Raw genomic sequence first — 27,137 nt, forward strand, 5'->3', positions numbered from 1 at the left:
TTTTTAAAGCATTGGAAAAATACACCACTTGAAATTCATATTTGTTAAACTTATCTGTATTACATGTTACATAATCTGCATTGTCTTTTCGCTATATGTTCTTAGCTTTTGTTGGCCACACCATACTCTCACATCTGCCTAGGTAATGGAAAACGACAGTATCTGTGGCAGAGAGACAACCAACTCTTAAAACTGTTTAAAAAGCAGACACTTTTGAACGTTACTGGTTTCCTTACTTTACTTCAGTTCCTTTTCCCTTCTCGTTAGGACTGTGGATGGCACAAAGTTGAAGCTCTTACTTAGGGAGTGGTAAGTTTGGGTACACCACATACTCTGAAATGTCTCTCCTTGAGCGGCTTGATGCCATGCTTACAAAAGGCCCACAACATATTGGGGGTTCAAAGGGGATCTCTTTATTCTGCTCTGCTAGTCTCATACTTACAAACTTCATTTTATTTAGAAACTAAATGGAAAGAAAATGTATTTAAGATGACTTTGTTCATTTTGCTTTCCTGCTAAGTTACCCAGGAAAAGGAAAAACTGGCATCATTTATTTCCCGCCCTTAGCCCAAAATGACCTCACATGTCCTAACTGAGGACCTACTTTACCATTCATAGATCACTGCTGTGCCTTGTATTATTGAGGAGTGACCAGAAGAGAAGCGTAGATTATTTAGATGAAAAGAGGCAAATTGATTTATAAAATCATAATAAAATTGAAGTATGTTTAAGTTCATAATATTTGAAAAATCACATACCCTTTTTACAAGTTAGCATAACATTTTTTTAAATTTCAAGGGTATAACGAATGGTAACTTTTTGTGAAGAAAAGCATACATGGAGGTTGAAAGCATGCTCAAGATCTGTTAATGTAGTCTAGGGATTTGATACTCTTCCAATGCTGAACAGACAAACCCTGTCAAGAAAAAGAATCATCTCATGTGATGTTATATAGTATTTTCATATGCAATTCTTTAACCTTTTTTACCTCTACAAAATATCTTTAAGTAAAGCAGGATGTCATTTAATAGATGGAATTGTTAAGATAATTATTTACAGTTACATTGCTAAATTCAGTAAGAGCTACAAAAAATCCAGAATATATTGTCGGGTCTTAAATGATACATATTTAGATTTTGAGATGAATAGTCAAGAAAGAGATTCAGTCTAATCCAATATTTAACAGTTTTCCCTATCAGAATGTTCTTATTTCCATTTCACAGTTGCTCATGAGGCAATGCTGTTTATACCCTTAACCTTTAATACAATTTTTTGCAGTGAACCCTGGGGGACTTGGGAAGAAGTAATTCATTCAGTTTCCTCTCTGTCCCTAATTCTCTGCTTCCATACAATACACTATCATCCCAAAACCTACTCACCAAGTTTGAAACCCATTGAAACTCAAGTGTAACACCCTGTGTCTTGCAGGTTTTTTACATTTAGAAAAAATGGGCATATTAGTGAGATACTGTAGCATTTTTATAAACAAAGGAGAAGGGGAGAGTCCTTTGGGGGAGATCACCATGTCTTTTAGGCACTTTAGATCAATGGATGACTTTACGCTGGACAAATGTCCAACAATTTAATCTTGAGGTAAGATTTTTTTTCTTATTTCCTGTATGTCCTTTTGTTAATTGATTAGGTCATTATTTTACCCTTATCAGTAAGATGTGTCATTTTGGTGTACTGAAGGTTGAGACTGGTTTCTACCTCTTCAATACCCCTGTCACCAGAAGAGTAACCACTTTGCCTTGTGCAATATGGGCAAGCACCTCCTGGAAAATGAGATAAATAAATTGATAAGGACTATTTACATACACTGGTTTTGGTTAGCCTTACATGTTCTGTATACTAAGGCAGATCAGAAAACTCTTACTGAAATAGTGGTGTGTCCTTAACTAATTCAAAGATTTTATATCATATTTATGCAATTAAATTCCAGAAAAAAATTATTCTCTTTCAACTGTCATCAGTATTGATGACAGCTTTTGGCATTGACCTTTCTGTTTAGTTCTGTCTCTGTTTCTTGAAGGAGAAGATTCCATCTTTCATTTTTGACATACATCCTTCCTAAGAGAGGGCTCTCTGTTGAAAGTTCTGTTCTAAAAGTGACATATTTAATAAATACGGGGTTGAGATAATGGTGAAATACTAGGAGGGTGTACTCTGTTGAAGGATTTTTCTCCCAAAATAATCTCAAACTAGATTATTTCCTAGTGAATGGTTATCGTCATCCTTTTTGTCAAGTGTTCCTTTGATTTCTAGCACGTTACAGCAGTATGCAAATGATTCTCAGATAAAATGATGTTGACAGTATTTCTTTAACAATTTGTGTAAAGCCTATGAGTAATTATCATTATTCTAACTTTTGACTTTTTTCTCTCCATAAATAAAAATAATGCCTGACATTTAGTTAAAGTAGATCCACTTTTGCTTGATTTTGTTAGTCTTGTTTCATCCTATCTCTTTTCAACACATTGTTTAGACTTGCCAACAACTCTTTACTGAGAATCTCTTTTTTAGCCTGATAAATAGTTTTCCAGGGGCATGGGTGAGGGGAGATTAGAAATAATTTCAATACTTAGTTCAATGTTGAATAGTTAGTTAAATGTTGACCTTTAAAGGACTTAATGTTTGTCCTTTTATGCTAAGGCTGTGCCTGTACCGTTCTATCTTTGGATTAAGATGAGGTTCTGTGACTTCAGAGTACTAGGGCAAACATTTGGTATTTGTGTAACTTCAAGCTTGAAAAAGAACAGAAATTTAGGCATTCACTAGAACACCAGTGAGGGAACTACTTGGATACTCCAGTGGCCTAAAGAAACTTTTCTTACCCTAAAATGACAAGAAAGCTAGGCAACATCTGAAAAACAAGCCAAGGCTTAATCTGATGATACTTCCATCTCCCCAGAAATAGAAAACAATTAAAAACAAAACTGCTTCAACTATAAATGAGCTGAGAGGAAGGGAAGGCAACAAGACATGGAGAATATTAGTAGCCTTTGTTGTTCATGAAATATCCCTCTTAGGATATACAGCACAGGAACTGAGATACTCCTGAGCCATCATAGAAACTAGCTAGCAGGAATGCTTGGTTTAGACTGCCATGAACAAATGAGCATTTGTTGTAAGAGAGATGCTCATAAATATTTAATTTATTTGTATCCTATTAAAAAAAAATACCTGTGTTGGTTTCTCCCTAAAAATAGATGAATGGCCCATCTGCTTTAAAAATAGGAATCGGACAGTTTCAGTAACAATAGAGGTACAGGAAAGATCAGGAGAATCTCAGTGAATTTCTATTCATTTGGGGAAAGTCGTAAAATTGAAGTGTCAAGTCAGTTATACCCTTGATTTTTGAAGAAATAAAAGTATCCCAATGCTATTTCATTGTTTAATGTTAAGACAGGATTCAATTAGGGAGATTTTTAAAAGATACCACTTAACCAACCCTGCATCTTATTTTCAAAATACTCCATGAAATAAATTTCTTGCTGAACATAATTTTCAAAACTATTCTTCCTTGTTTATGGGAATAATAGTACAAGTCTTTTTCAAAATATGTGTGTACCTCTCCCTACATTTTTTGGAAACTTTTCTCTCCATTAACATTTCTTTTTAAAAATGCTACACCACATCTGGACTTGGAGTTTTTAGGAAGCAGGTTTAGGAATGACTGTTAAACTGGATAAATCTAACAAAAGTAGATACAGGAAAACTTGACTGAGAATTGCGAACATACCTGTGGCTGCAGGTGTTTTGGTGCCTTCCTCAGAAACCTCAATCTCTGCTTTCTGGATTGCTTCAGAAACATAAAAGCCATCTTGGCCTAACCCCAGGAAATAATAAAAATGTGACTTATTTGCACTTTTTGATGCATCTTGAGAATCTTGAGTATACCTTAAAGGGTATGCTTAGTTGTAATCTCTTGTGCTGCTTAATGTGTAGCTTGGGACAGAATTGTTTGGAAGATAATTAAGTTAAATGTTTTATACAAACTTTAAAACCTCAAATTTGGTAAATTAATCATCTCCAAATTGATTCAGAAATGTGAAATTTTTCAGTAATTTTCAAAAATAACTATATTTCTTTGGACGATATTTTAAAAATATCAGTGGTCATAAGAATTGCTAGAGAATGTGTTACAGTGTGAATTCTGGAGCCCAGTAAGCTGCATTTTCAGCAAGATGTGATTTCTCTTGAATGGCTTCTTGGGCTATATTTTAAGAGCCATTGTTAAAAGTCACAGGTCTGTACTGTGGACTTTAAAAGATATAATTCAGAGTATTAATAATGTCTAATACTGCATGATTGCTTTCTGTATACTTAGGCATACTAGTTATGCAATTAACTTGCCTCATGGGCTAAAATCTGCAAACAAAATGAGGCCACACATTCAATAAGGAATTCTGATAGTGTAGTGTCCATTTCCACCCCACCACTGCACACACAAACACTATCATCTTTGAAGAAGTGTATTCTACCTAACTCTAGCATGCCACTGGAAAGGGATCTATAGCATGAATATTAAAATAATAATTTTGAGGTACATGTATATTGAGAGAAGCTGCTTTGTATCATCTTCGGCTAAATTGTTTTTCGTTTTTCATGCATATAAAGGAGATGGCAAATGGATGTTGTGAGAGGATAAAACCAATCCATAATATAGAATATGGAACATTTTGTCCATCTTGTAAATAAGTTATACAGAAAATTATGAATTGAATGTTCATTTAATGTATTTTCTGGTATTAGTACTGAGGAACCCAGACAAGGGCCAAAGGAAGGGGAAAGTCAATAGAAATAGTCATCTAGTGTCACTTGTTATAAGCCAAGAAGAATCTAGCTTTATTTAACAGTTGATCTTATTCTGTAGGATTTTTTTAAGAAAGAAACAAATTTCTCTAATAATTAAGCACCATTTCAACAAGCTGAAACGCAGTACCAAAATTAGAATTTTGTAGATTAAGAATAGATCTATGATAGTCCTGAGAAGGTTTTACTAGTTTGTCACTTCATATCTGTGACAATACCTAATATGGTATCTGGACTTTTTAAATAAATGTTGATGGGATGTGAACAGACACACTACAAAACCTTTGATAGCTAAATATATTAAATGTGTCTGTACTGAGTCCAGGCACCTTGGCACAGTGTGAGAAATAAGACCAGTTGGTATGAATGAGTGTTTATTTCACTTTCTTGAGATTGCAACTGAAGAGTTTCACTTAGTTTTTCTCCTCAGACTACAGGAGTGTTCCAATAATTGACATTTATGTGTTTGTACAGCTAAAAGCCAGCAACAACCTGTTATGTCTTAGAATCTGCATCTCTTAAATTTTATCTCTGGTAAGAGTTGACATTTCAGAAGACCAACAGTTGTGATCAAAATAAGAATTATAAGTCATCTGTGAGTTTGTGTCTTCTTGCTTGGTCTTGTAATACAGTGCCTATCTGTTTAATTTTGTTAAGTAGATAATGAAATTTTTTACAACTAATGAAATCCACTAGAAGAGGCCAATCATGGATTTTCCTGACTGTAGCTTTTGGTCTTAGGTTCATCCTTTATGGCAGTGTTATCAACTGCCATTGAGGGTTGCACAAACTGTTTTCCCAAAATCTGTTGCCAAGATTGTTTATAGGTGCTATCCTGTAAAAAGGGTTCCATGGTTAATTAAAATGGGAAGTGCAGGTTGAATAGTTTTGTGTTTTTGTTTTTAGTAGGGAACTGAGTTGCTAATTTGCTTAAGTTTGCAGTAAATCTCTACAGAAGGACTCATACGTAGAGTTTAACTATGGGCCACTTATACCATCCTGTCTCCAACCTTAACAGATTAACATTCTGGGGAACATAAGGAAATGTTGTCTGTAGACCCATAGGGTAATAACATAGGATGTGTCTTTGACAAATTTCATCTAAATGATTGCTTACCCTTTGTTGGTGAAGACTATCCATGCTTTGTGTGTGGTTGGTCATCCTCTCAAAATGTTTAAGACATTGTGTAAGCATATAATTTGCTCTTTTAAAAGCAAGTGATGAGAAAGATAAACTAGAAGCAAATTCTGGCAATAACTTTTTAAAAGATACTAACTTTGCGAATAGTAATTATAATTGCAAAGACAAAAGATGCAGCTTTATGATAAACTGATGCACATATATAGGGACATTGCACATTTGCACATTTTGCAAATTGTGTGCTTATACAGAGAGAGAGAGAGAGAGCTAAAAAGACTGAAACTAAGCTATGGCTAGTTGCTTTCTTCAGTTGATTTATGTATAGCTCAGTTGATTTATGTATGTATTGGGGAATTATTACTACAATAAGATTAATCATCTATTGCCTTACATAGTTGTAATTTCTTTGTGTATTGAGAAATTATAAGATCTACTCAGTAACTTATTAATATGCAACACAACATTAAGTAAAATCACAATGCTCAGAACTTTTCTTCTAATGGAAGTTTATACCTTCACTTCTTCCCTAGCAACTAATGATCTACTTTTTTCCTATGAGTTTGTTTTATTTAGATTCCACATATAAGTGAGATAACAGAATCTTTCTCTGACTTATTTCCCTTAGCATAATGATCTCAAGGTATTTTCATGTTGAAATGGCAGAATGTCCCTTTTTTATGACAGTGCTATATATATAGAGAGAGATGTATACAGTTAATATGTCACTTAATGATGGTGATATATTCTGAGAAATGTCTCATTAAGCAACTTTTGTCATGTGTGAGGAGGATGCTTACATAATCCTAAGTGGTATAGCCTACTACATACCCAGGTTATATATAGGGACCACTATCATATGCAGTCTGTTGTTGACCAAAACATCATTATGTGGAGTATAACTGTACACTCTTGATAATCATACAATGACAAATTTGCCTATTAATTCATTTCTCATATCTCCATTATTAAGGGACAAATGACAGTATGTATTTACCAGTACCAGTGATTTTTGTACATTCATAGGTTTTTACAGTGCTGATTCACATCTCTTTATTTCACCTTGAAGAATATCCTTTAGCATAATTTGTAAGGCAGGTCTAGTGGTGGTGAACTCCTCAGTATTTTATTAGTTTATGAAAATTTTGTTAGTTTGGTAAGGCCCTGCTTGCCTTTATTTCTGTAGGATAGCTTTGGCAGGTATAGTATTCTTAGTTGGCAGGGTTTTTTCTTTTGACATTTTGAATATATCATTCCACTATTGGCCTTAAAATCTCTGTTGAGAAATCCACTGATAGTCTTATAGTCATTCCCTTGTATGGATGAGTCATTTCTTCCTTCTTTCAAAATTCTGTCTTTGAGGTTTTATAATTATAATGTCTCTTAGTGTAGTTCTTTTGAGGCTTAAATTCCTTGGGCTTTTTGAATCTGGGATACCCATTTTTTCTCCAAGTTTTAGAAGTTTTCAGCCATTATTGCTTTACTAGGCTTTCCATCCCTTTCTCGTCTTCTGGGATTCCGTCATATGTGTATTTTTTCTTTTGATGGAATTCACAACTCCTGTAAACTTTAATTTTTTCATTCCTTTTTTCTTTCTCTGGCAAAATATTTTCAAAAACATAGCGTCTATTTCATTGATTCTTTTCTCTGCTTGGTTGAGCCTGTTTGTTGAAGCTCTCTATTGAATCCTTTAATGCAGTATTGTATTCTGCAGTTTTAAAGTGTTTGGGTATTTTTTAAAAATGGTTTCTATTTCTTGGTTGAACTTATTTTGTTCACACATTGTTTTCCTAATTTTGTCTGCGTGTCTTTGTAGTCTACTGAGCTTCTTTAAGAGTATTGTTTGTAAGTCTTTGTCAGATAGCTCATGCATCTCTGTTTCTTTATGATTAGTTACTGGACTTTTCTAAGTTTCTTTTTTGTGGTGTCCTGTTTACCTAACTCTTCATGATCCTTGATTCCTTGCCTTTATAGCTGTGCATTTCAGTAAATGATCTCCTCTTCCAAACTTTACAGATTTGCTTTAGCAGAGAAAAATCTTGACCAGTCAGCTGGCAGCATTTATGGACAGGTGTGGCTTGCTATTGGGGTCTCTACTTGGGCAAGGCTACTTACTGATTGTGCTCTGAGGATATGGGTCTGCTACTCATTGGATCATGCAGCTGAGTGGGCCTGTTGACTGGGCTCTGCATTGAGGTGTTGAGGCCACTGGGTGGGTTCCTTGTTTGGGCAGAACTTGACTGTGCTTCAGGTCAGGTAGAACTACTAACTGTGCTCTGCAACCACCTCCAGTTGGGCAAGGTAATAGGCCATGTTCCCTTGGCAGATTGATGCCACTGGTTAAATTCCATGAATGGAAGGCCTCTGGGCTGAATTCCATAATTGCTCCTGGTCAGGTGGATCTCAGACTGTGCTTCCCATATGCATGTTGCTGCTGGCTGGACTCCCTGTTCAGAAAGGGTAACATTGTTCCAGGAAGTTGGGCAGGGCTGTAGGTTGGTTTCACTGCTGGGTGGGGCTTTTGGCTGGTCTCTGTGGCTTGGTGGTACGTACCATAGGGCAACTGAACTCACTGGTGAGATAGGGCCACTGGCAGAGGCCACTGGCTTCTGCAGATCCTCAGTACTCTGGTTAGAATCTCTACTCACAGACTTCTATAAGCAGGAACATGATGTGCAAAAGCTAGATCACAGATCCTTTTCTCACCCCTTTATTTTTAGCTGATAGCCATGGATTTCCCCAGGGATCTCTGTGAGGTGAGACCCAAGTAGGCCTTCAGGAAGAGTAGTGTAACAGTGAACTGGATGTCCATCTTTGCTCTTCCCCGTGCCCTCCCCTCCAACACTGGAGAAGCCATAGATCCAGGAAGACATTCTTAGTGGTGTGGTGGAGTAAGGGTGATATCGGCAGAGTGCAGTGCTCCTCTTACCTTTCGTTGCTATTCTTCTTAGTCTCTGTGGTTCAAATGCATGTTTCAGCCTCACCCCTGGTGTCTTATCTTATGGTTAGTTGCTAATTGACCTTGGGAGGAGGACTGAAGTCAGGAGCAATCTGTAATTTTGATATGACCTATGCAGCTCTGACCAGTCTGATCTGGTGTGTCATAAGTTAGCTTTAGTAGGTAACCAAACAACTATGGGTGGTTTGCCCATTTAAGTCATAGTGATAGGGAGCGTCTTGCTGCTGCTGCTACTCTACTACTTCTTCCTTGACCTCTCCCCTCCTCCTTTACTGTGATTTTGTACAATTTTTATAGCCTCCATTTCCTAAGTTACTTAGGTTGATACCTCTCCCCGCTCCACTTTTTAGTGAGAGTGTATCACACATTTGTAATAAAGTTAGGTTGTTTTGACACATACTGCATTTAATTGTGGGATTCTTACAACTTCTAAATCTTTTTTTTTTAATTATCATGTACAAATCTTTACTCATTGTACTATAAATTGAGTTTTGAGAAATGAAGTATCATGTATTAACCACTGCAGTAGTATAAAGAATTGTTTTAATACCCCCCAAAAATCCTCCTATACTTCACTTTACCACTTCTCCTCTGTCCCCAAATACCTGGCAACCACTGATTTTTTTTTTCTTTCACAAAGTTGTAGTACCAATGATCTTGTATTTCTTAATAAACCAGGATTAGAAGCAACCTACTTATAAAAGTAAAGAATAAGATAGCTTTTTCAAAGCTTCAAGTTTGTGCATGAGGGATATTTTTTGGATTAGGAAACATGGGTTTTTATCAAAGCCTGTTTAATCTTTGTGAAGTAATTCTCTCAAGAAGTGTATCTCTAGCAGTTCTTTTTGTGTAAGTGAATTGGAATTACTCTTGGACATTCCTGACATAGTGTCTAGGATTTCCAGGAAGAAAAATTACACCCTGGGTTAAGTTGGGTTTTGAAATGACAGTTATCAAGTTCTTCAGACAGCAAAAGAAGGAGTGATATTTTAAATGGGGAAGGATAATGTGAATCAAATGATTCTGGGTTTTGGAACCAAATGGCAAGAAAAGACCAAATGTTCCCTAAGGTTGAGCTTCAATCAATAGATCAGAACTGCTTGGTAGCCCCTTGTTAGTTGTGGGAAGGATGGCCAGCTTTTTCTCATCACTTACTCTCTTGCAAATTCTTTGCTAAAGCTTTTTTATATGATAAAGAATTTCATTTCCAAAAGATGAGAGAGGTGGGTAATGACTACCCCATTTTAGGCTATTTCTTAGATTCGGTGTCCATGTCTCCAGAATCAAAGTGTTCTTGGGCATAGAAGGTGACTAGTCTCTTATGTTTAAATATAGGTATTGGAAAGCAACACTTTACTGGAAATCCTTAAGAACCAGACAGTAATTTTTTTTTAGCCATTGTGGATCATGTAGTGTTCATCATAACTTCTCTGTCATAGCAGAAGGTGATTTGTAAATGAATGAGAGTAGCTGAGTATTGATAAATTTTTACTTTGGTGACCCTTGCATCAGAGGAACAAATTCTTTGGGTGGGATTATAAGGCTGGTGTGTTTTATCAGAGTGAAATGTGAATGCAAGCTTCACACTTGGCATTTGCTAACTGCTTCATAATTAATAAGCTATATCCATGAGCCTATATTTCTGTTGATTTCAACAAAAATAAGTAGACTTGAATTGCATTATTTTAAAAAAGAGGTTAGGTGTCCAAAAAGGTACTGTTAAAACTACATTGCTTGTTAGATATTATCAGAGGAACTTATGGACCTCAGAAGTCTTTACCAATAAGCTGCTGCATTAAGCCCAGTGTTAGTTAAGCCCAGAGGACACAGGATTAATGGCATTCTAAGATGTACTTCTAGGACATAAAAGGATAGATATTTAAGATCTATAACAGCAAAATCATTAAGTCATAGGTTTAATTGAATGTAATGATATGGAAAAAAGGTCTTGAATGGCCTCAAAATTTTGGTCAGGATGATCAAAAACAAAAAAGAATAATATTGCCATCAACAATGAGGATACATGTCTGAGTCTCAGAGTTGCAAGAAGACACTGTAAATGGATTTCACAGGTTATTAAAGTTAGAGAGAGCACAAGTTCAGATATTTCATTCCAGTATTCCTCTTTCCTCTACAAGGTCAGATTATGCCTGTGTCATGAGGGAAATTTTCTGGTTGTGTCATTCAACCAAATCAACAATACTTACTGGATATCCTCTGTGCCAAGCATAGCTGGAAGTTCTATGCCCAAATTTGACTTGCTTCGTTAATCTTTTGTTTAGGCAATGAGCCTGTGGAATTTTTAAATATTCTAAATAGTTCCTTACACCTGTGTTTTATTTGATAACTGTCATTTAGTCTGTCTGTTATCATCTAACACCCAGGGCAAGACTTACCTTGTGGACCATAGTGCCATTTTTTCTGTGACTCCTTAAAAAAGAAGACTCTGAACAACACTTCAGGCAACCTTTATGTACTGTGAGATTTTAGCATTTAAATTATTAAGCTCATTAGGCAAGAAAAATGCCAAGGCCAATGAATATGCCTGCTCCAGTGTCATCTTTGTACAAATATGTATTACTATCTTAAGCAGAAATGAACCAGGGTCTTGGAATTGGCAATGGTCTCATGAAATGATTCTGGAACATATGGCTATGGTATTCCACTCTCTTAATATTAGATGCAAGTTTCCTGTCAGTTCATAGGCAAACACAGCTCCTACTGATACAGTAGCACGTCTACTATGGGCAAGAAATGTAATATGGATGCTGGGAAGGAGAATATTTTAGGGAAAGTTTATGGGCACATGGATGATTTGAGGGAAGGATGTTGGATGGATGATAAGTTTCAAGTTTATCTCCCTAGAACAGCACAGAGGGAGACAAGGAGGAAGGGAGAGGAGGTAGAAACAAAGGGTGTCTGTGCAACTGGAATGACAGCAGGAGGTCAGGATGAAGAGACTTGATGTTGCACCAATGTCTCTGGCATGCTTTTTGTCATGAAGGCAAAGGGAGGGTGAATTGTATTGTGTCCCGTGGCCACTGACCTCATTTTGAGGGTGGTCTCTGAAAATGGTACTCAAAGGTCTCTCAGCAAACACCCCTTCACCATAAAGTCCACTCTAAATTTGATTGTTATCAGAAGCATCACATTCTTTTATAAAGTACTTTATTCTTTTAAACAATGTTAACTGTGGTTGTTTACCATTGAAGTCTCTTTAAAAACAATGAGAACTCCTTAATCAAAGGATGATAAAAGTGCCCCAAACACAATGTCAAAAGGTTTGGAAAAAGAACAGTTGTTACCTGACATTCCTTTCAAGTTAGCTTTGAGTGGATCAAAAAGGTCAGTGACTTCCCAAGAACTGAAAATGCTTTTTAAGTCAAAATGATCCTGGCTCCTAAATCTGAAAAACAAAAACAAACTATCAACTTTCACTTAACACTCTCTTTTAGTATACCTTCATACACACCACATGACATCCAAACCCCATAACTTCTAGGTCAGTGTTTTCCAGGCTCATTTCCAGCTTTATCTTTTAATATTCCTTCCAGAAACCTTTCTCATTGAGGGATTTGACCACACACTCTCTCCCACTTCTTCACCTTTGTTTCCGCTGTTCTCTCCAGGTCCCTTGCATCTCCCCTGATGGCCTCTGAATTACTATCCTTTCCGCAAGCCCCATTGTTCCCTCCTCTTCTCTGCAGCTGCTTAATGACTTTTGGTTCTTAAGGCCTCATTAACACTTTTACTTTTTTGATGTACAGAACATTCTGCTTCTTATTACTGTTATTTATGATACTATGAACTACTTGGGAAGAGAGGCTATCCCAGTCAATTTTCGATTGCTTAATAATAATAATATTTAATGAGGGTTTACCATGTGCTAGGCACTATAGCAAGTATTTTATGTGGATTATCTCATTTCATCTTCATATAATTATGTTTCTATTATCCTCATTTACAGATGAGAAAACTGAGGCTCAAAGAGCTTACGAAACTTGCCCAAGTGGACGTAATGAATATGTGGTGGAGCTCTACTCAGACCAAGGCTGAAAGAGAGCGGAGCCTGTGCTCTCATTGTCCACTCTCTGCTACTTCCCATCTCTTGTGGCGTCTCACACACAGTAGGTGTAGAAAAGAAGTTATTGACTAATTAACAACAGTGTCTCTCTTAACATGTTTGTATTTGATAAGACATTTTTATGGTTGCTGTGTGCAGTGTATGTCTTTGAAGCACAGCAGGGAAGGAATGCAAATTAAAGTTTGAGTTTTCCTTGGAAGGCCTTAGAGCAGAAAGAATCAGTACCCAGCTTTGTAAAATTTCCCCAAGGGCAAGGTATTTGAAATTTTACCATTGAAGTATCCTTTGAAAGGACTGCTGACATTATTTTTCTTTGAAAACCAAAGTTCAAAATGGAACTTTTTCTTTAAATCATGCAGAACTTATAGGAGAATTAAAATATTGGACAAACCATTTAACATCAAAGGTCTCCATTGCTATACAAGACAATGTGACCAATGTGTTAAACAGAAATATCAGATTTTCTCATAAAACTATTCCAAATAGTTTTTTAGTGGTATATGCTTTCTCCAAGCATGCTGATATTTCTCCAAAAAGTTTCATGAATGACCCTTCTGAAATTTTCTTAAGAAGCATAGTGGTTAAGAGCATGAATGTGGGGATTCTTCACTCAGGTTTGGGTCCTGGCTCAGTCTCATTCCTGCTGAGAAATCTAGACAAGTTACTTTGCCTGTTTTACCTAGTTTCCTCATTTATCACATGAACATAGTAGTACTCCTTAGTTCGCAATTCTGTGAAGAGAAAGTGGACTCCTCCTCGTGAGGTTCAGAACAGTGCCCAGCACGCTGCAGGTACTTCTGTGTTGCCGTTGTGGTTTTGTTGCTTTTCAGTATCATTGAGAAAGAGCTAAGAGATGTTTGAAGTCAAGTATAGATTTGAAGATGGTGAGTAGATAAAGTTGGACATGTCATTTTTTTAGTAAGCTGAAAACAGTAGTAAAAGTGAGGTGTGACTATGAAGGATAAGGGTGAGTTTCTTGAATGGCTATAAAGGCAAGTTCAGAAGAATTGCTACAAAAATATGAACTGGAAAAAAAAAAACACCCTCTACCAAACCAGACAAGGATATTACAAGAAAGAAAATGAGAGGCCAATATTCCTTAGGAATATAGATCAAAACTCCTAAATGAAATACCAACAAATTAAATCTAGCAATATATAAATCCCACCATATACAAGAGGAATTTATCCCAGGTAAGCAAGGTGGGTTCAGCATATGAAAATCATTTGAGGGAAAGCACCACATTAATCAAGGATCATCTCAATAGATGCACAAAAAAGCATTTGAAAAGACCCAACATCTTTTCATAAAAACAAACCACTCAACAAACTTGGGGTAGAGGGAGTTTCTTCAACTTGAAAAGGGGCATCTACAAAAAACCCAAAGCTAACATTATACTTTTTTTTAATATTAATTTTTTTTATTTTTTACATCGTTCATTTTTAAACAATATTTGCTTCCCTCCACCCCCTCAGTGGTAGTCCCCATAGAGTTTCCTTCACCAATGCACCCGTGCACCATCACCACAGTCCCCTGTGTTCCTCCCTCCCTCCCTCTGATCCCTCTCCTGCCTCCTCCTCCTCTGCAGGATGTCTCTGATTTATAATTGTCTGTTTTTGCTTTGTTGTGTTTTATACTGTTATTATTTTTTACACTGATGTCTTATTTCCTTCCCCTATATTCCTGCTATAAGTGAAACTATCCAATATTTTTATTTTTCCTCTAGCTTATATCACTGAGCATAATTCCCTCTAGTTCCATCCACATTGCTGCGAATGGCCTGTTTATATTTTTGATTGCTGAATAATATTCCATTGTGTATATATGCCACATCTTCTTGATCCAGTCATCTATTTTTGGGCATTTGGGTTGTTTCTAGGTTTTACCTATTGTAAATAGTGCTGCTATAAACATAGGGGTACAGGTGTTCTTTTGGATCAATGTTTTTGTGTCCTTTGGATAGATCCCTAGCAGCGAAATTGCCGGGTCATATGGTAGCTCCATTTTTAGTAGACTGAGTAACCTCCAGACAGCTTTCCACAGTGGTTGGACCAGTTTGCACTCCCACCAGCAATGTAGGAGAGTTCCTTTTTTACCACATCCTCCCCAGCATTTGCTGTTGCTTGTTTTTTTGATATGTGCCATTCTTACTGGTGTGAGGCGGTATCTCTATGTGGTTTTAATTTGCATTTCTGTGATTATAAGGGATGAGCTAACATTATACTTAATGATGAAAAACTCAATTTTCACCTCCCCAAAAGCTCAGGAATCAGACAAGAATGAACACTACTGCTATTTAACATTGTGCTAAAGAATGTGCAGATCAATTTTGCAGAGAAAGAAATAAAATGAATCCAGATTAGAAAAGACGTAAAGCCATCTTTAATCACAGAGAACTTGGTCTTACACATAGAAAATCCCAAGGAATCCACACACATGTACACACACAAAAATATTAGATCTAACAAATGAGTCCCTCCAGGTGGCAGGATACAAAATCGAAATACACAAATTAACTATTTCTTTATACTCATAATGAACAATCTGACATCCATTTACAACACCATGATAAGGAGTAAGATACTTAGAAGTAAAGTTAGCACAAGAGTGGAAAACTTGTGCACTGAAAACTACAAAACATCGTTGAAAGAAAACTAAAGAAAGCCTAAATAAAATGTATTCATGAATTGGAACACAATATTGTTAGAAAGCAATATTCCCTAAATTCATCTATAGATATAACATAATCCTTTTGTGTCCTAGCCATCTTTTGACAGAAATTGATAGGTTGATCCTCAAATTCCTAAGGAAATGCATGGGACCCAGAATAGCTGAAACAATTTGAAAACAAAAGATTTTCAGAGTTGAAAGATTCCCACTTCCTGTTTCCTAAACATACTAAAAAACTAGAGTAATAAGAGTGTGTGATACTGGTGTAAGTATAGACATTTATGCCTATAGAACAAAATTGAAAGTCCAGAAATAAAACCATATGTCGGGTCTCCCTGGTGACACAGGTGGTTGAGCACAGCACTGTGAAGCTGTCCACAGCCTCTGCAGTGAGGGCCAGCCAGGGAGATACCCACATGGCACGGCAGACTTCTCCTGTCTTGCCTGCTGCTCCCCTCAGCAGTGTATTTCAGTCAGTCTGCCTGTTCTGTTCCCCGCTCTGTCTCTGGTGAATCCTCTCACCCACCCTCCATCTCTGGCCTCTACCCCAGTTATTATATGCATAAATAAATAAATCTTAAAAAAAAATACATCTATGGTCAATTGATTTCAACAAGTATGCCAAGAAAATTCAAAGGGAAAAAGAATAATTTCTTCAATAAATGATACTGGGATAACTAAATAATCACACACAAAGTATAAGTTGCTACTCTACCTCATACCATATATAAAAAAATTAATACAAAATGGATCAGAGATCTAAATATGGGGACCAAAACTATAAAATCTTTAGAAGAAATATAGGCACAAATCTTTGTGACCTTGGCTAAATGTTTAAATAGCTAAGAGAAAATGCTTTCTTAACCATGATGTAAAAAAAAAGCACAAGAAGAGAAAAAATAGATTAAGTGAACTTCATCAAAATTAAAAACTTTTATGCTTCAAAGGATACTACCAAGAAAGAAAAAGTATCACCCACAAAATGGGAGAGAATATTTACAAATCATATCTACTAAGGGACTAGTTTCCAGAATACATTGAGTACTATTGTAACTCTACAGTGAAAGCAAACAATTAACTATTTTTAAAATGGCCAAAGGATTTGGATAGATATTGCTCCAAAAAAGGTGTATAAATGCCAATAAGATCATGAAAAGATTTTCAACATCATTAGTCCTTAGGGAAATGCAAATGAAAGTGACCATGAGCTATCACTTCACACCGACTCGGATGGTTAGAAGAAAAAAATTGGGGCCTCCTCCCACAGCTGTTGTAACACCATTGAGATGCCAGACAGGTGCAGCCTTCTTGCCTTCAGTCAGAGCAGAAAAGCAAAGCTCAGAGGGAGGCATGCTGGAGGGCACAATGGAGGGGCAGGCATCCTAGTGAGTATAACTAAGAATAATTAGTCAGTTCCTGAATGCAAGCTTTTTTTTTTTTTTTTTTTTTTTTTGTAATTTTATTTTATTTTTTTTTTTTTTGTATTTTTTTTTTTTTTAATAAATTTTATTGTTATATTCCCCATACAATTGCAGCCCCTCCATTCTGACCCCAATCCCTCCCTCCCACCCCCCGCCCCCCTAAAAGTGTCTTGGTTCATAGTTTTTTGTTGATTTTGATTTTCACTTTCTTATAGTTATTCATTTCCTGGTCCCTTATTTAAGTTTTCTAGATTCCTGCTATGAGTGAGACCATCCGGTATTTTTCTTTTTCTTTTTGGCTTATTTCGCTGAGCATGATCCCTTCCAGCGCCATCCATGTTGCTGCAAATTGCATGTGTTTATCTTTTTTGAATGCTGAGTAATATTCCATGGTATATATGTACCACATCTTCTTGATCCAGTCATCTATTTTGGGCATTTGGGTTGTTTCCAAAGCTTAGCTATTGTAAACAGTGCTGCTATAAACATAGGGGTGCAGGTGTTCTTTGGAATTGATGTTTCTGTGTCCTTTGGGTAAATACCTAGGAGTGGAATTGCTGGATCATATGGAAGCTCTATGTTTAGTAGGTCCAGAAATCTCCATACAGCTTTCCACAGTGGTTGGACCAGTTTGCACTCCCACCAACAGTGCAGAAGAGTTCCTTTTTCTCCACACCCTCGCCAACATTTGTTGTTGCTAGTTTTTTAATATGTGCCATTCTCACTGGTGTAAGATGGTATCTCATGGTAGTTTTTGATTTGCATTTCCCTGATGACAAGTGATGTTGAACATTTTTTCATATGCCTGTTGGCCATTTGCATTTCCTCTTCAGAGAAGTTTCTTTTAAGCTCTTCTGCCCATTTTTTGACTGGATTATTTTCTTTGTTGTTGTTGAGTCTCATCAGCTCTTTGCAGATTTTTGTGATCAGTCCTTTATCATTAGTGTTGGGTGCAAAATGTTCTCCCAGTTGGTGGGGTTTCTCTTTGTTTTTGTTATGTCTCTTTTGCTGTGCAAAAGCTCTTTAATTTGATGTAGTCCCAGCTGTTTATCTTTGCCTTCACTATCACTGCTTTGGGTGATGTGTCTGTAAAGATGTCTTTGATGTGCAAATCACGTAGTGTTTCGCCTATATTTCCTTCTATATATTTTATGGTTCAGTCTTATGTCTAGATCTTTAATCCATTTTGAGTTGATTTTTGTGTATGGTGTGAGGTGGTGGTCAAGCTTCATTCTTTTGCATGTAGCGACCCAGTTTTCCCAGCACCATTTATTGAACAAACTTTCTTGCTCCAATGCATATTCTTTGCTCCTTGTCAAAGATTAGTTGACCATAAATCTGTGGTTTATTTCTGGATTTTCTATTCGATTCCATTGGTCTGTATGTCTGTTCTTGTTCCAATACCATGCAGTTTTGATGATTATGGCTTTGTAGTATAGTTTGAAGTCTGGGAGTCTGATGCCTCCATTCCCTTCTTTTTTTTTCAGGAGAGCTTTGGCTATTCGGAGTTTACAACCTCTCAACTTTCTTATCCAGAATTGAGAAAGCAGTTTCATGAAAAGGGATTGTAAAAATTGTAGTAGTAAAATATGCACAACATAAAATCCCCCATTTTAACTTGATAAGTATATAATGTATTAAGTGTATGATACAATGGCATTAAGTACATTCACACTGTTGTCCAACCATTACCTCTATCTACTCCAGAGCCTTTTCATCTTTCCAAATGGAAACTCTGTACCATTAAACATTAAGAGAGATTTTAAAAGAACAAAACAACAACAGAAATGGTGGGTGATAGTAAGTGCTGAAAAGAACACAGAGAAACTCACACATTGCTGGTGGTGTCACTTGGGAAGCTGTCTGTTAGTTCCTCAAAGTGTAAAATGCAAAGGTAATACATGACCCAGTCAGTATTTCCATTCCTAGATTTTCACCCAAGATAACAGAAAATATGTATCCACACAAAATGTGCACATGAATGTTTGTAGAAGTCAAAAGTGGACACAAGAAAAAGTGTCTTGACCCCTAAGTGTCTATAAACTGATGAGTAGATAAATGAAATGCAGTATATACACACACACGATGATATTTAAGTGAAGTGATGGATGTATTAGTCATTTCAATTGTGATACATATCACAATATTCATATATGAAATCATTATGGTGCACACATAAATATATAAAACTGTTACATAACAATTATACCTAAGTATAGCTGGGAAAAAGGAAATTAAAGAAAAAGAAGTGTATTCTATCCATACAATGGACTATTACACAGCCATAAAAAGAATGAAGTGCTGATATATGCTACAAGGATAAGCCTTGAAATCATTTTGCTAGTGAAAGAAGACACAAAAGGCCACTTACTGTATGATTTCATTTATGTAAAATGTCCAGAATAGACAAATATATGTAGGAAGAAAGTGGGTTAGTGATTGCCCAGCTCTTGTGGGGGGTGGGAGAGAGGAATGTGTAATGATGTGGGTATAGGTTTCTTTTGAATATTGATAATGTTCTAAATTAGCTAGTGGTGATGGTGATAGTTGCACAGCTTGGCCAATATGCTAAAATCCTCTGAATTGTATACTTTAAAAGAATAAATTGTATGGTATGTGAATTATATACCTTAATTTTTTTAAAAAGAAGAAAATATCCTTAGAAACACCACAAATAATGATAACCAGAAGCTCTGTGAAGGAAGGGCAAAACTCCTTTTGGATATGAGAGCTCATGGATTTTAAAAAACACAAATATCACTTCTAATATCAGAAAAATGCTCATGCTCAGCTTCCTACTATGTTGATCTAGTAACTCAGTGTTTTATTGATTAAACAAATATATATTTGATATATTGGTCTTTCTTGTGGGCATTGCATCATTACGGATGTAAATTACATTTTAACACTCGTTGTTGGTTTTCTTGATTATTCTTTTGGTATGTTAACGTCCTTAATGTAGAATAAAAGTCCTTATACATTTTGTTCTTTATCTGTATGTTTTCGTTCCAGTGCCTGAACTTATTTTTAACCTCTTGAGGAGCGCTGCGAAGACCTCTGGCTCCATGCTGCTGAGAAACTGGTCAGTGGAGGAGGCCAGGGCGTCTGAGAGAAGGAACGTGAAGCATATACATGCTGAAAACGAGCCCTCAGACTGCATTCACCAGTGCATATTGGTCTACAGATTAGTTATAAATTTATTCTGATTTTAGATGTACTAGAAAAGCTAGTCACTTAAAGAAGTTGCATGAGAAATCCTTTTGTAAAGTAATGGTTTGCCAATAGCTTTTGCCTTTGAAAAACAAAATCTAGCACCATCATATACTCTTTGACAAACTGTGTGTGTATTAAGTTTTCCTAAAGAAGGGCTCATCTCTGTTCTGAAAGAATGAGAAACTTCAGTACTAAGACTTAAAGTCTTCAACTTTTATGCCTTAATTTGCCTTCTGATGAGAATTGTATCTGTATTTGCTCAATTGTATAAACTATCTTTTTTTTTGGTTTTGAAAAAATGGCAATTGTGTAATCTTGGGATGTGTAAAACTTGGGCCACATTCCTTGAAGGTTGCTGCACTGTCCCTCTCTCCTGCTGGAAAGCTGGCTGCCATGTGAAGCTGAAACGGGAGCTTGGGGGCTCCACTCTGGCCCAGAGAAGACAGAGTGTGTGTCTTTGACATGGGGCAGCACCAGGAGCAGACTTGTCTTGCTTCCCAGGTAAGGCTGCTCCAGCTCCTCCACCTGATGGCCTATAGGGTCCTGGAACTGACTTGGGGGTTCAGTAAATGGGGAGTCAGCTCTGTATAGCAGCCAAGGGAACATAACAATCCTGGACCCTGGAAAGCTCAGCTCACAGACCAAGAAACAACAAGTGTGATTAACAGACGGTCCACTTCACCCTCAGGAAGCAGTCTAAGGTCAAAGACTGTTGAGACACAGTCTCTGGTCACCCCTTCTGATCCTAAGACCTAGAATCCCTGTACAGGACCTGCAGTAGCTGGCCTGGGAACACGTGGGAGAAGCCATATACCCGGTCGGAAAGGGGCAACTCCCTGGCATTGTGCACTCCACCTTCACCGGGATGAATGACTATCATCAGGGTGGGCAGGCAGAAGAAAGGCACTTCAGGACCAGTGAGACTGAGTGTGGACAAGCTCCCGGGAGACTTTTCAATGGACGCTCAATCTTCTATCCTTTCTCAGCACCAAACAGTGAAGTGGTTTTTATTAGGGGTGCTTGCCAAGGAAGATGGGGGTTCAAATGTTTTTGGTTTCACACAACCTCCTCTCTTTCCTAAATGCAGAGGGAAACAGCAAGCACGAAAGCACGAAATTGGGTTCCTGTTCCCCATCTGCTTCCTCAATGTCCTAAGAGCCTCCTGACTCCCTGGTCTTTCTCTATTCCACACAGCAGAGGGAACCAAGGAGACGTGGCCAGATCCTTTAAGGGATGGGACGAAGGAGCTCACTGTAGTTGACATCAGTCATCTGACACATCACACATCCTCGTCCTGGAGGACGAGGCCTTGGGTACAGGTGAAAGGCAGCAACTGGGTGTCTGTGGAGAATCTGCCACCAGGAACTTTGGAAGGATGTGGTGCTCACAAATGCCAACTGTGCAGATGCTGTGCCACCTTGGGGCGCCCATGTGGAGCCTCCCGAGACCTCACCTGCAAGCAAGGAGAGCTGGCACCTGAGCATATGCTCTGAGGGTGCAGAGAAGCCCTGAGCTTGGGTGTGTATGAGTAGTTAGTATGTATGAATTGTAACTAATGGGTGCTGAAGACCTTGCTTGTACATTCTGAACATTTTGGGCTGCCCTGCTCGTTCCCAGAAGCATGAGGTGTGCACTGCTCAGACAGACCCCTGGGAGGGAGCAGGGCTGTGTATCAACTCTCCCATGTTGATACCCCCGACCACCCCCAAGGCCCCAGCTGCTTGGCCTCATCCCTGACAGAGCCTTTGCTTAGACAACAACTTAGCAACTTTCCTGACAGCCTTTAAATTCCATGCATTACCAGAGAGAGGAGCAGGCTGACCACCCCTTAGGGGATGGTGTTTGCCCAATCCTTTATTTAATAAACACACACTTGTGCTAGACTCTGCTTAAAGGCTTTAACACACCGTCACTAACTCCTCTCCAAAATTCTATTGTTATTCGCAGTCTTATAAATGCCAAGGCTTGGAGGGGTCGTGCAAGGTCACATGCTTGTGAGTGGCAAAACCACACCACCCACACAGTTGCTCAAGATAGAAACCTTGGATTTGAACCCAAGCCGCCTGGCCCAGCACCAGGCTCTTCGTGGCGCTTCACTGCTCCTCTTTCTTAGAGGATGATCCACCCTGCGGGTTGAGAGCAGTAACTGTGGTCTTGGGTCCCCTGCAGCACAATGAGACAGGGAATTAAGCATTTTAAATTAATTTGAAAAGATAATGTGAAACATTGGAGAGAATTAAAAGAGAGCTGGAAACCTCCATATCAATAGAGATCTTAATGTTTGCATTTTAACCCTATAGTCCTGTCCACACACATATTGTTCTCAGTTCAGTCATAAAGTGCAATCACTTGCTATTTTGCTTCTTAACACTGGTTTTAGAATATTCTCCCTGTTGTCTGTCTGAGCTTTGTAATTATCAAGGATGCTGGAGCCAGGCCGCCGGGGTTATCATCCTGACTCTGTGGACCCTGGGTGAGAGGCTTCACTCCTGTACCTCAGTTTCTCCATTTGTGAAATGGGACCTAGCACCTACATCTTAGGATGACTGTGGGGTGAACTGAGCTAAAAATATTGAGCAAGGAGATGAATGCTAGATAAAGCACTCAGTAAATATCAACAATCTTTCTTAGCTTTAATCATAATGATAACTGCATAATATGACTCATTCCTCATTGCTGGACAGGCAGGTTGTTTGTAAATCTTTTTCTTTGCTAACACCAGGAAAAACACCTTATTACATATAACTTCATCTCTTAAAATATTTCCTTAAACTAAATTCCTAAGAAATCACTTTTGGGGTACCTATTGCATTTTTCTGTCACAGGAAGGGTGGGTTTGAGAGGAAGAGGGATTAATTGTAGTGCAAGTTGAGTTCTGGGGGAACTTGACCTGGGAGGACAGTTGCTGGGGACAAAGCCCACAGGGCTCTGCTGGTTGCTGGCGTCTCTAAAGATGCCTTTTTTGCCTGTGTATGTGTGGGAAGTGGGACAGCAGTGTCGGTGGAGGTGGGGGAGGCTGAAAAGAAGGCCAAAGGTCAGATTTGCTTGCCATAGAGCATGTCACTCAAGGGCAGGGCCTTCCAGGACCACAAACTTATGCAGCAATTGGGGGTGGACTCAGTGCGAATCTACAGGGCTTCGGGCAAGTAATGGCTGGGATTTGTCTTCACAGCCCTCGGACACTATCCTCATCGAGGTGGATGGGTCTCTTACCTGTGGTCTTTTGGAGGCCCGCTCACTGACCTGGACGATGGTGCCATTGGGCTCACTGAGGTTGGCTGGCTGCAGGCTGTTATTGGCCCACGAAGAGATCTGCCTGACAAAGCAGGGGGAGCGCGGTGCTCCTTCTTGCACAAAAAAGGTGCAGGGAATCTCCATCTTGGTGCCTTGGCTGGAGTTGGGTAGCATGGCATAAACAATGTGCAAGAAATCTTTCACTCCTTGGTTTATGAAAAAGGTACTGGAATAAACTGACAATGAGTGTGAGTGAAGAGTCATTGCATTGAAAATAGGGCCCCAACATCTTCACTCTTATTTCATAAGGCTCATCTACCATATATATATAATCAATCTGAAAAAGTCATAGATAGCTAAGCCACCCAGGAATTCATCTAGAAACACAGATTGAAAGTTGCTGATTAAACCATGTTGGATCATAAAGAAATTAAACTGTTTGGGTAAGTCAAACAGAAAGCTATTACCCGCATCCCAGAGGGTGTCCTGCCTGAAATGCTTGATTTAGTAATGCTGACCAGGGCTACAGCAGGTCTGGTGGGCAGGCTATGGGGCTTCAAATATTTACGAAGCTAACTGATTTATGGGGAACGTCACAAGTAACAATGACAGAGTGTGGCCAGGATGTTAAACTGTTGATAAATCTTGCACAGAGCCTTAAATCCATTCTGTGACCACATGACACAAGCCCAAGCGACAGACATTTGGTTGCAGACTTTTTAATAAACTATGCTTTCAATTGGAGAAACACAGAGGGAGGTAAGAACACCTCCCATCCCCCACCCCCTAAGACCCAGCAGAAAGCTCAGTGTTATTCATGTCAGTGAGAACCAGCATGAAGGCTGAGGAGATAAAAAGCATTTGAGGGAGTCAAGAGTTGCCACCTTCTTGGATGGCAACAGGATTTCTCTTTACTATGTCATAGCATTATAGGGCAGCCCCGATATTGAACGGGTTGCCTGGCTGTGGGTCCTCACCGCGCGCTTACAAGGGACTTATGAATACTCCACTACAGGCACACACAAAAGGTTAATAAAAGGTTTATTTACAAGGGAAAAGGAAATAAGGAAAATGTACAACTCAGGGAGAAAATAGGGAATAAAGTCTTTAATGCGTCCTACCCGATCCAACGACCTGGAAACCCAAAGTCACTCTCAGAGCTGGCCGGACGCTGCGAGCTGGCGGAGAGCCAAAATGGGGGACCCCTCCAAAGCCCACGTGTCTGCCTTTATACCAACCTGGCTGCTTAACCCCACCCTCAGGTCCCAGCCACCTTCCCTTTGGTGGTGATGGGATTTGGAGTTCCCAGTGTCTTTGGCTTTGGCCTGGGGTGGGGATGGAGTCCACAAAGCCTGTATGGAATTAGCTTTAGGACATCCTTTTCCCCCTAACAATTGGAGTTTGCTTTCTTCTCACAGTCAGAGGATTTCTGTTTCATGCCATTTTTCATTACTGCAGCTTCTATTCTCTCCTAGATATCCATAACTGAAAGGAGGTCTCTGGCCCAATGGGAGACAGGGCATAACTGAACACCCCAAATTTTGCTCCTGGCATGAGCTGGCTGGGCCTGTCCAGCAGTCAGTTACCCTTCCCATGCAGGCTGCCTGAGAACATGGCTTTCCTTTGTCCTCCCCCCCCTCCTTCCTGTTAACCCACCTGTGACATCTCCCCGAAAGGTGCATGCTTTGCACCCTCTTCCTGCCCCATCCTGCCTGGCTGGCTTCCTCAGGACACCTACTGGCATGCATCCCTGACTTGCTTGGAGTCAGTCCTTTCCACATCACATCCTTCATGTCACAGAGGCCAGGCCAAGAGTCAGCTGCAGACCTCCGACTTGCCTGACCAAAGTCCTCTGGAGGGACATGGGCACCCAGAATACACCCTGGGTAGGGCCCCCAGCCAGCAGGCTGAGATCTCAGTTGTGGGCAGATTTTACTTGCCCACAAAACTATCACTACCAAAGCTGCTTCTTAGAATCTTCAGCTATAAAAAAATGAAGGCAAGACATGTGTGTCATGAATTACAGCCTAGCTGTGGGCTTGCCATTTATTTTAATGAGAAAAGAAATAAGTAAAAAAAAAATACTTCTAATTAGATTTTCCTCTCCTGAGGAAGGTCATATGTATTTATAGACTCAGGTCCCTGAAAATGTTGACTTGTCTGCAGGAACGAAGCAAGACATTTCAGGGTGTTGTACGACCTTAGCGAGTACTGCTGAGCTCTGGTCTCTCACTTGACTTGGGCCAGTACCAGCAGGCTTTTAGCCAGACACTTTAAGGTAGGAGAGTAAATGGGCTCAAGAAATCTTTTCTCCACCTAGTTTATCCTTGCCTACTTGCAGGACCAGCTTTTGTGGGCACTATCAGAATATACGTCGCCAGAATAGCAGAGCCTGAAGGCTGACTGTGCACATATCTCTGTGCTCAATGCTCTACATTCATGGTCACAGTTCATCCTCTCGACAACGTTGGGAATTAAATGCTATTAGGATCCCCATTTATAGACGAGGGAACTGGGTTTCAGACAAATTAATAAACTTGTTGAATGTAACCGCTTTCAGGAGATGGTGCTTCACGGCCCTCCCTTCTTCCCCCAGGTGAAGGACAGGTGGGCTGGGGTCTCTCTGCCAGGATAACCTGGTTCCTCTCTCAAAATGGGGATGAACTCAGGGCCACAGAACACAAAGCCTCCTATTATGCCTCACCGTGTGTGTCTCCAGGGTCTGTGTGCATGATGGGGCAAAAGTGACTGATAGGAGAGATGACAAGTGTCTCCCCCACAGTTCTTGACAGAGACTCCTGTCACTGCTGGTTTAATTCCTCTTGGCCTCTCCAAATGAAATAGCAAGACATGGCTCTTGGGGAGGGGGATTTGGTGACTCTAGTAAAATGCTGAGTCAGAGGAGGCAGAAGGAAGGAAAACTTAAGGGCTGCCATAGATCAGGAATAAAGGAGGGAGGCGTGGAGGGTTTGAGGAGAGTGTCCCTGGGTGCAGAGTAGGAGGAAAGTACTAGAGGAAGAAATGATATTCTCATGAATCTTGCTGTAGATCCATCCTTTAACTCATTTAAGAAACCAGTGTGGTTATTACTTTCCTTTATAATATATTTGCTCCCTTATGATGAATGTGATGCTAAATCTAGTCGGTCCTGATTTGGTAAGGTTAATGTATATAAAATTTCAAATTATAAGAGCCATCTTCACGATGCTTCTTAGTTGACTGAGAATTAAAAGAGGGTTAGGTTTAGCCTGTTGTCCAAAAGTTTGGTTGAGCTAAGAGAGTAATGAGGATGCCTCTGGTAAATACTACAGAAAGCAAGGTATTAGATATTTCTGCAGCTGAAGGCTGAGAGTGGGGTTAGGAATTGTGGAAAGAATATAAGGTGTGGAGGCAGAGCGTTTGGAACTTGCCTGTTGGGTGAACTGAGTCTTGCCATATCATTAATCTCCCATTTGTAAAGTGGGGATTATTAACAGAGGCCTAACAATTGTTTGTGGTTTCTGTAAGATCAAATGACCTACCTGTGAAAGTAAAATCCATGGGTGTCGTCAGAGTCATTTCCCAGGGGCGAGGCTACCTCCATCTCTGAGGCTCCTAGTAGCA

The 27,137-nt window shown here is 39.0% G+C and overlaps 1 protein-coding gene across 1 annotated transcript; it reads right to left on the reverse strand.

Annotated features, from left to right (window-relative positions):
- Window positions 1-3,199: 3,199 nt before the first annotated feature.
- Window positions 3,200-27,117, reverse strand: LOC119258445 (serpin E3-like). The gene is given in 9 exon segments (XM_037526771.1): window positions 3,200-3,246; window positions 3,743-3,829; window positions 12,218-12,336; window positions 20,734-20,883; window positions 21,584-21,658; window positions 21,660-21,753; window positions 23,104-23,116; window positions 23,514-23,760; window positions 27,056-27,117. Coding segments are annotated over 9 exon segments (894 nt in total).
- Window positions 27,118-27,137: the final 20 nt, after the last annotated feature.

Source organism: Talpa occidentalis, unplaced genomic scaffold (genome assembly GCF_014898055.3).
Source record: "Talpa occidentalis isolate TD23 unplaced genomic scaffold, MPIMG_talOcc4v2.1 talOcc4.426, whole genome shotgun sequence".
Taxonomy (NCBI): domain Eukaryota; kingdom Metazoa; phylum Chordata; class Mammalia; order Eulipotyphla; family Talpidae; genus Talpa; species Talpa occidentalis.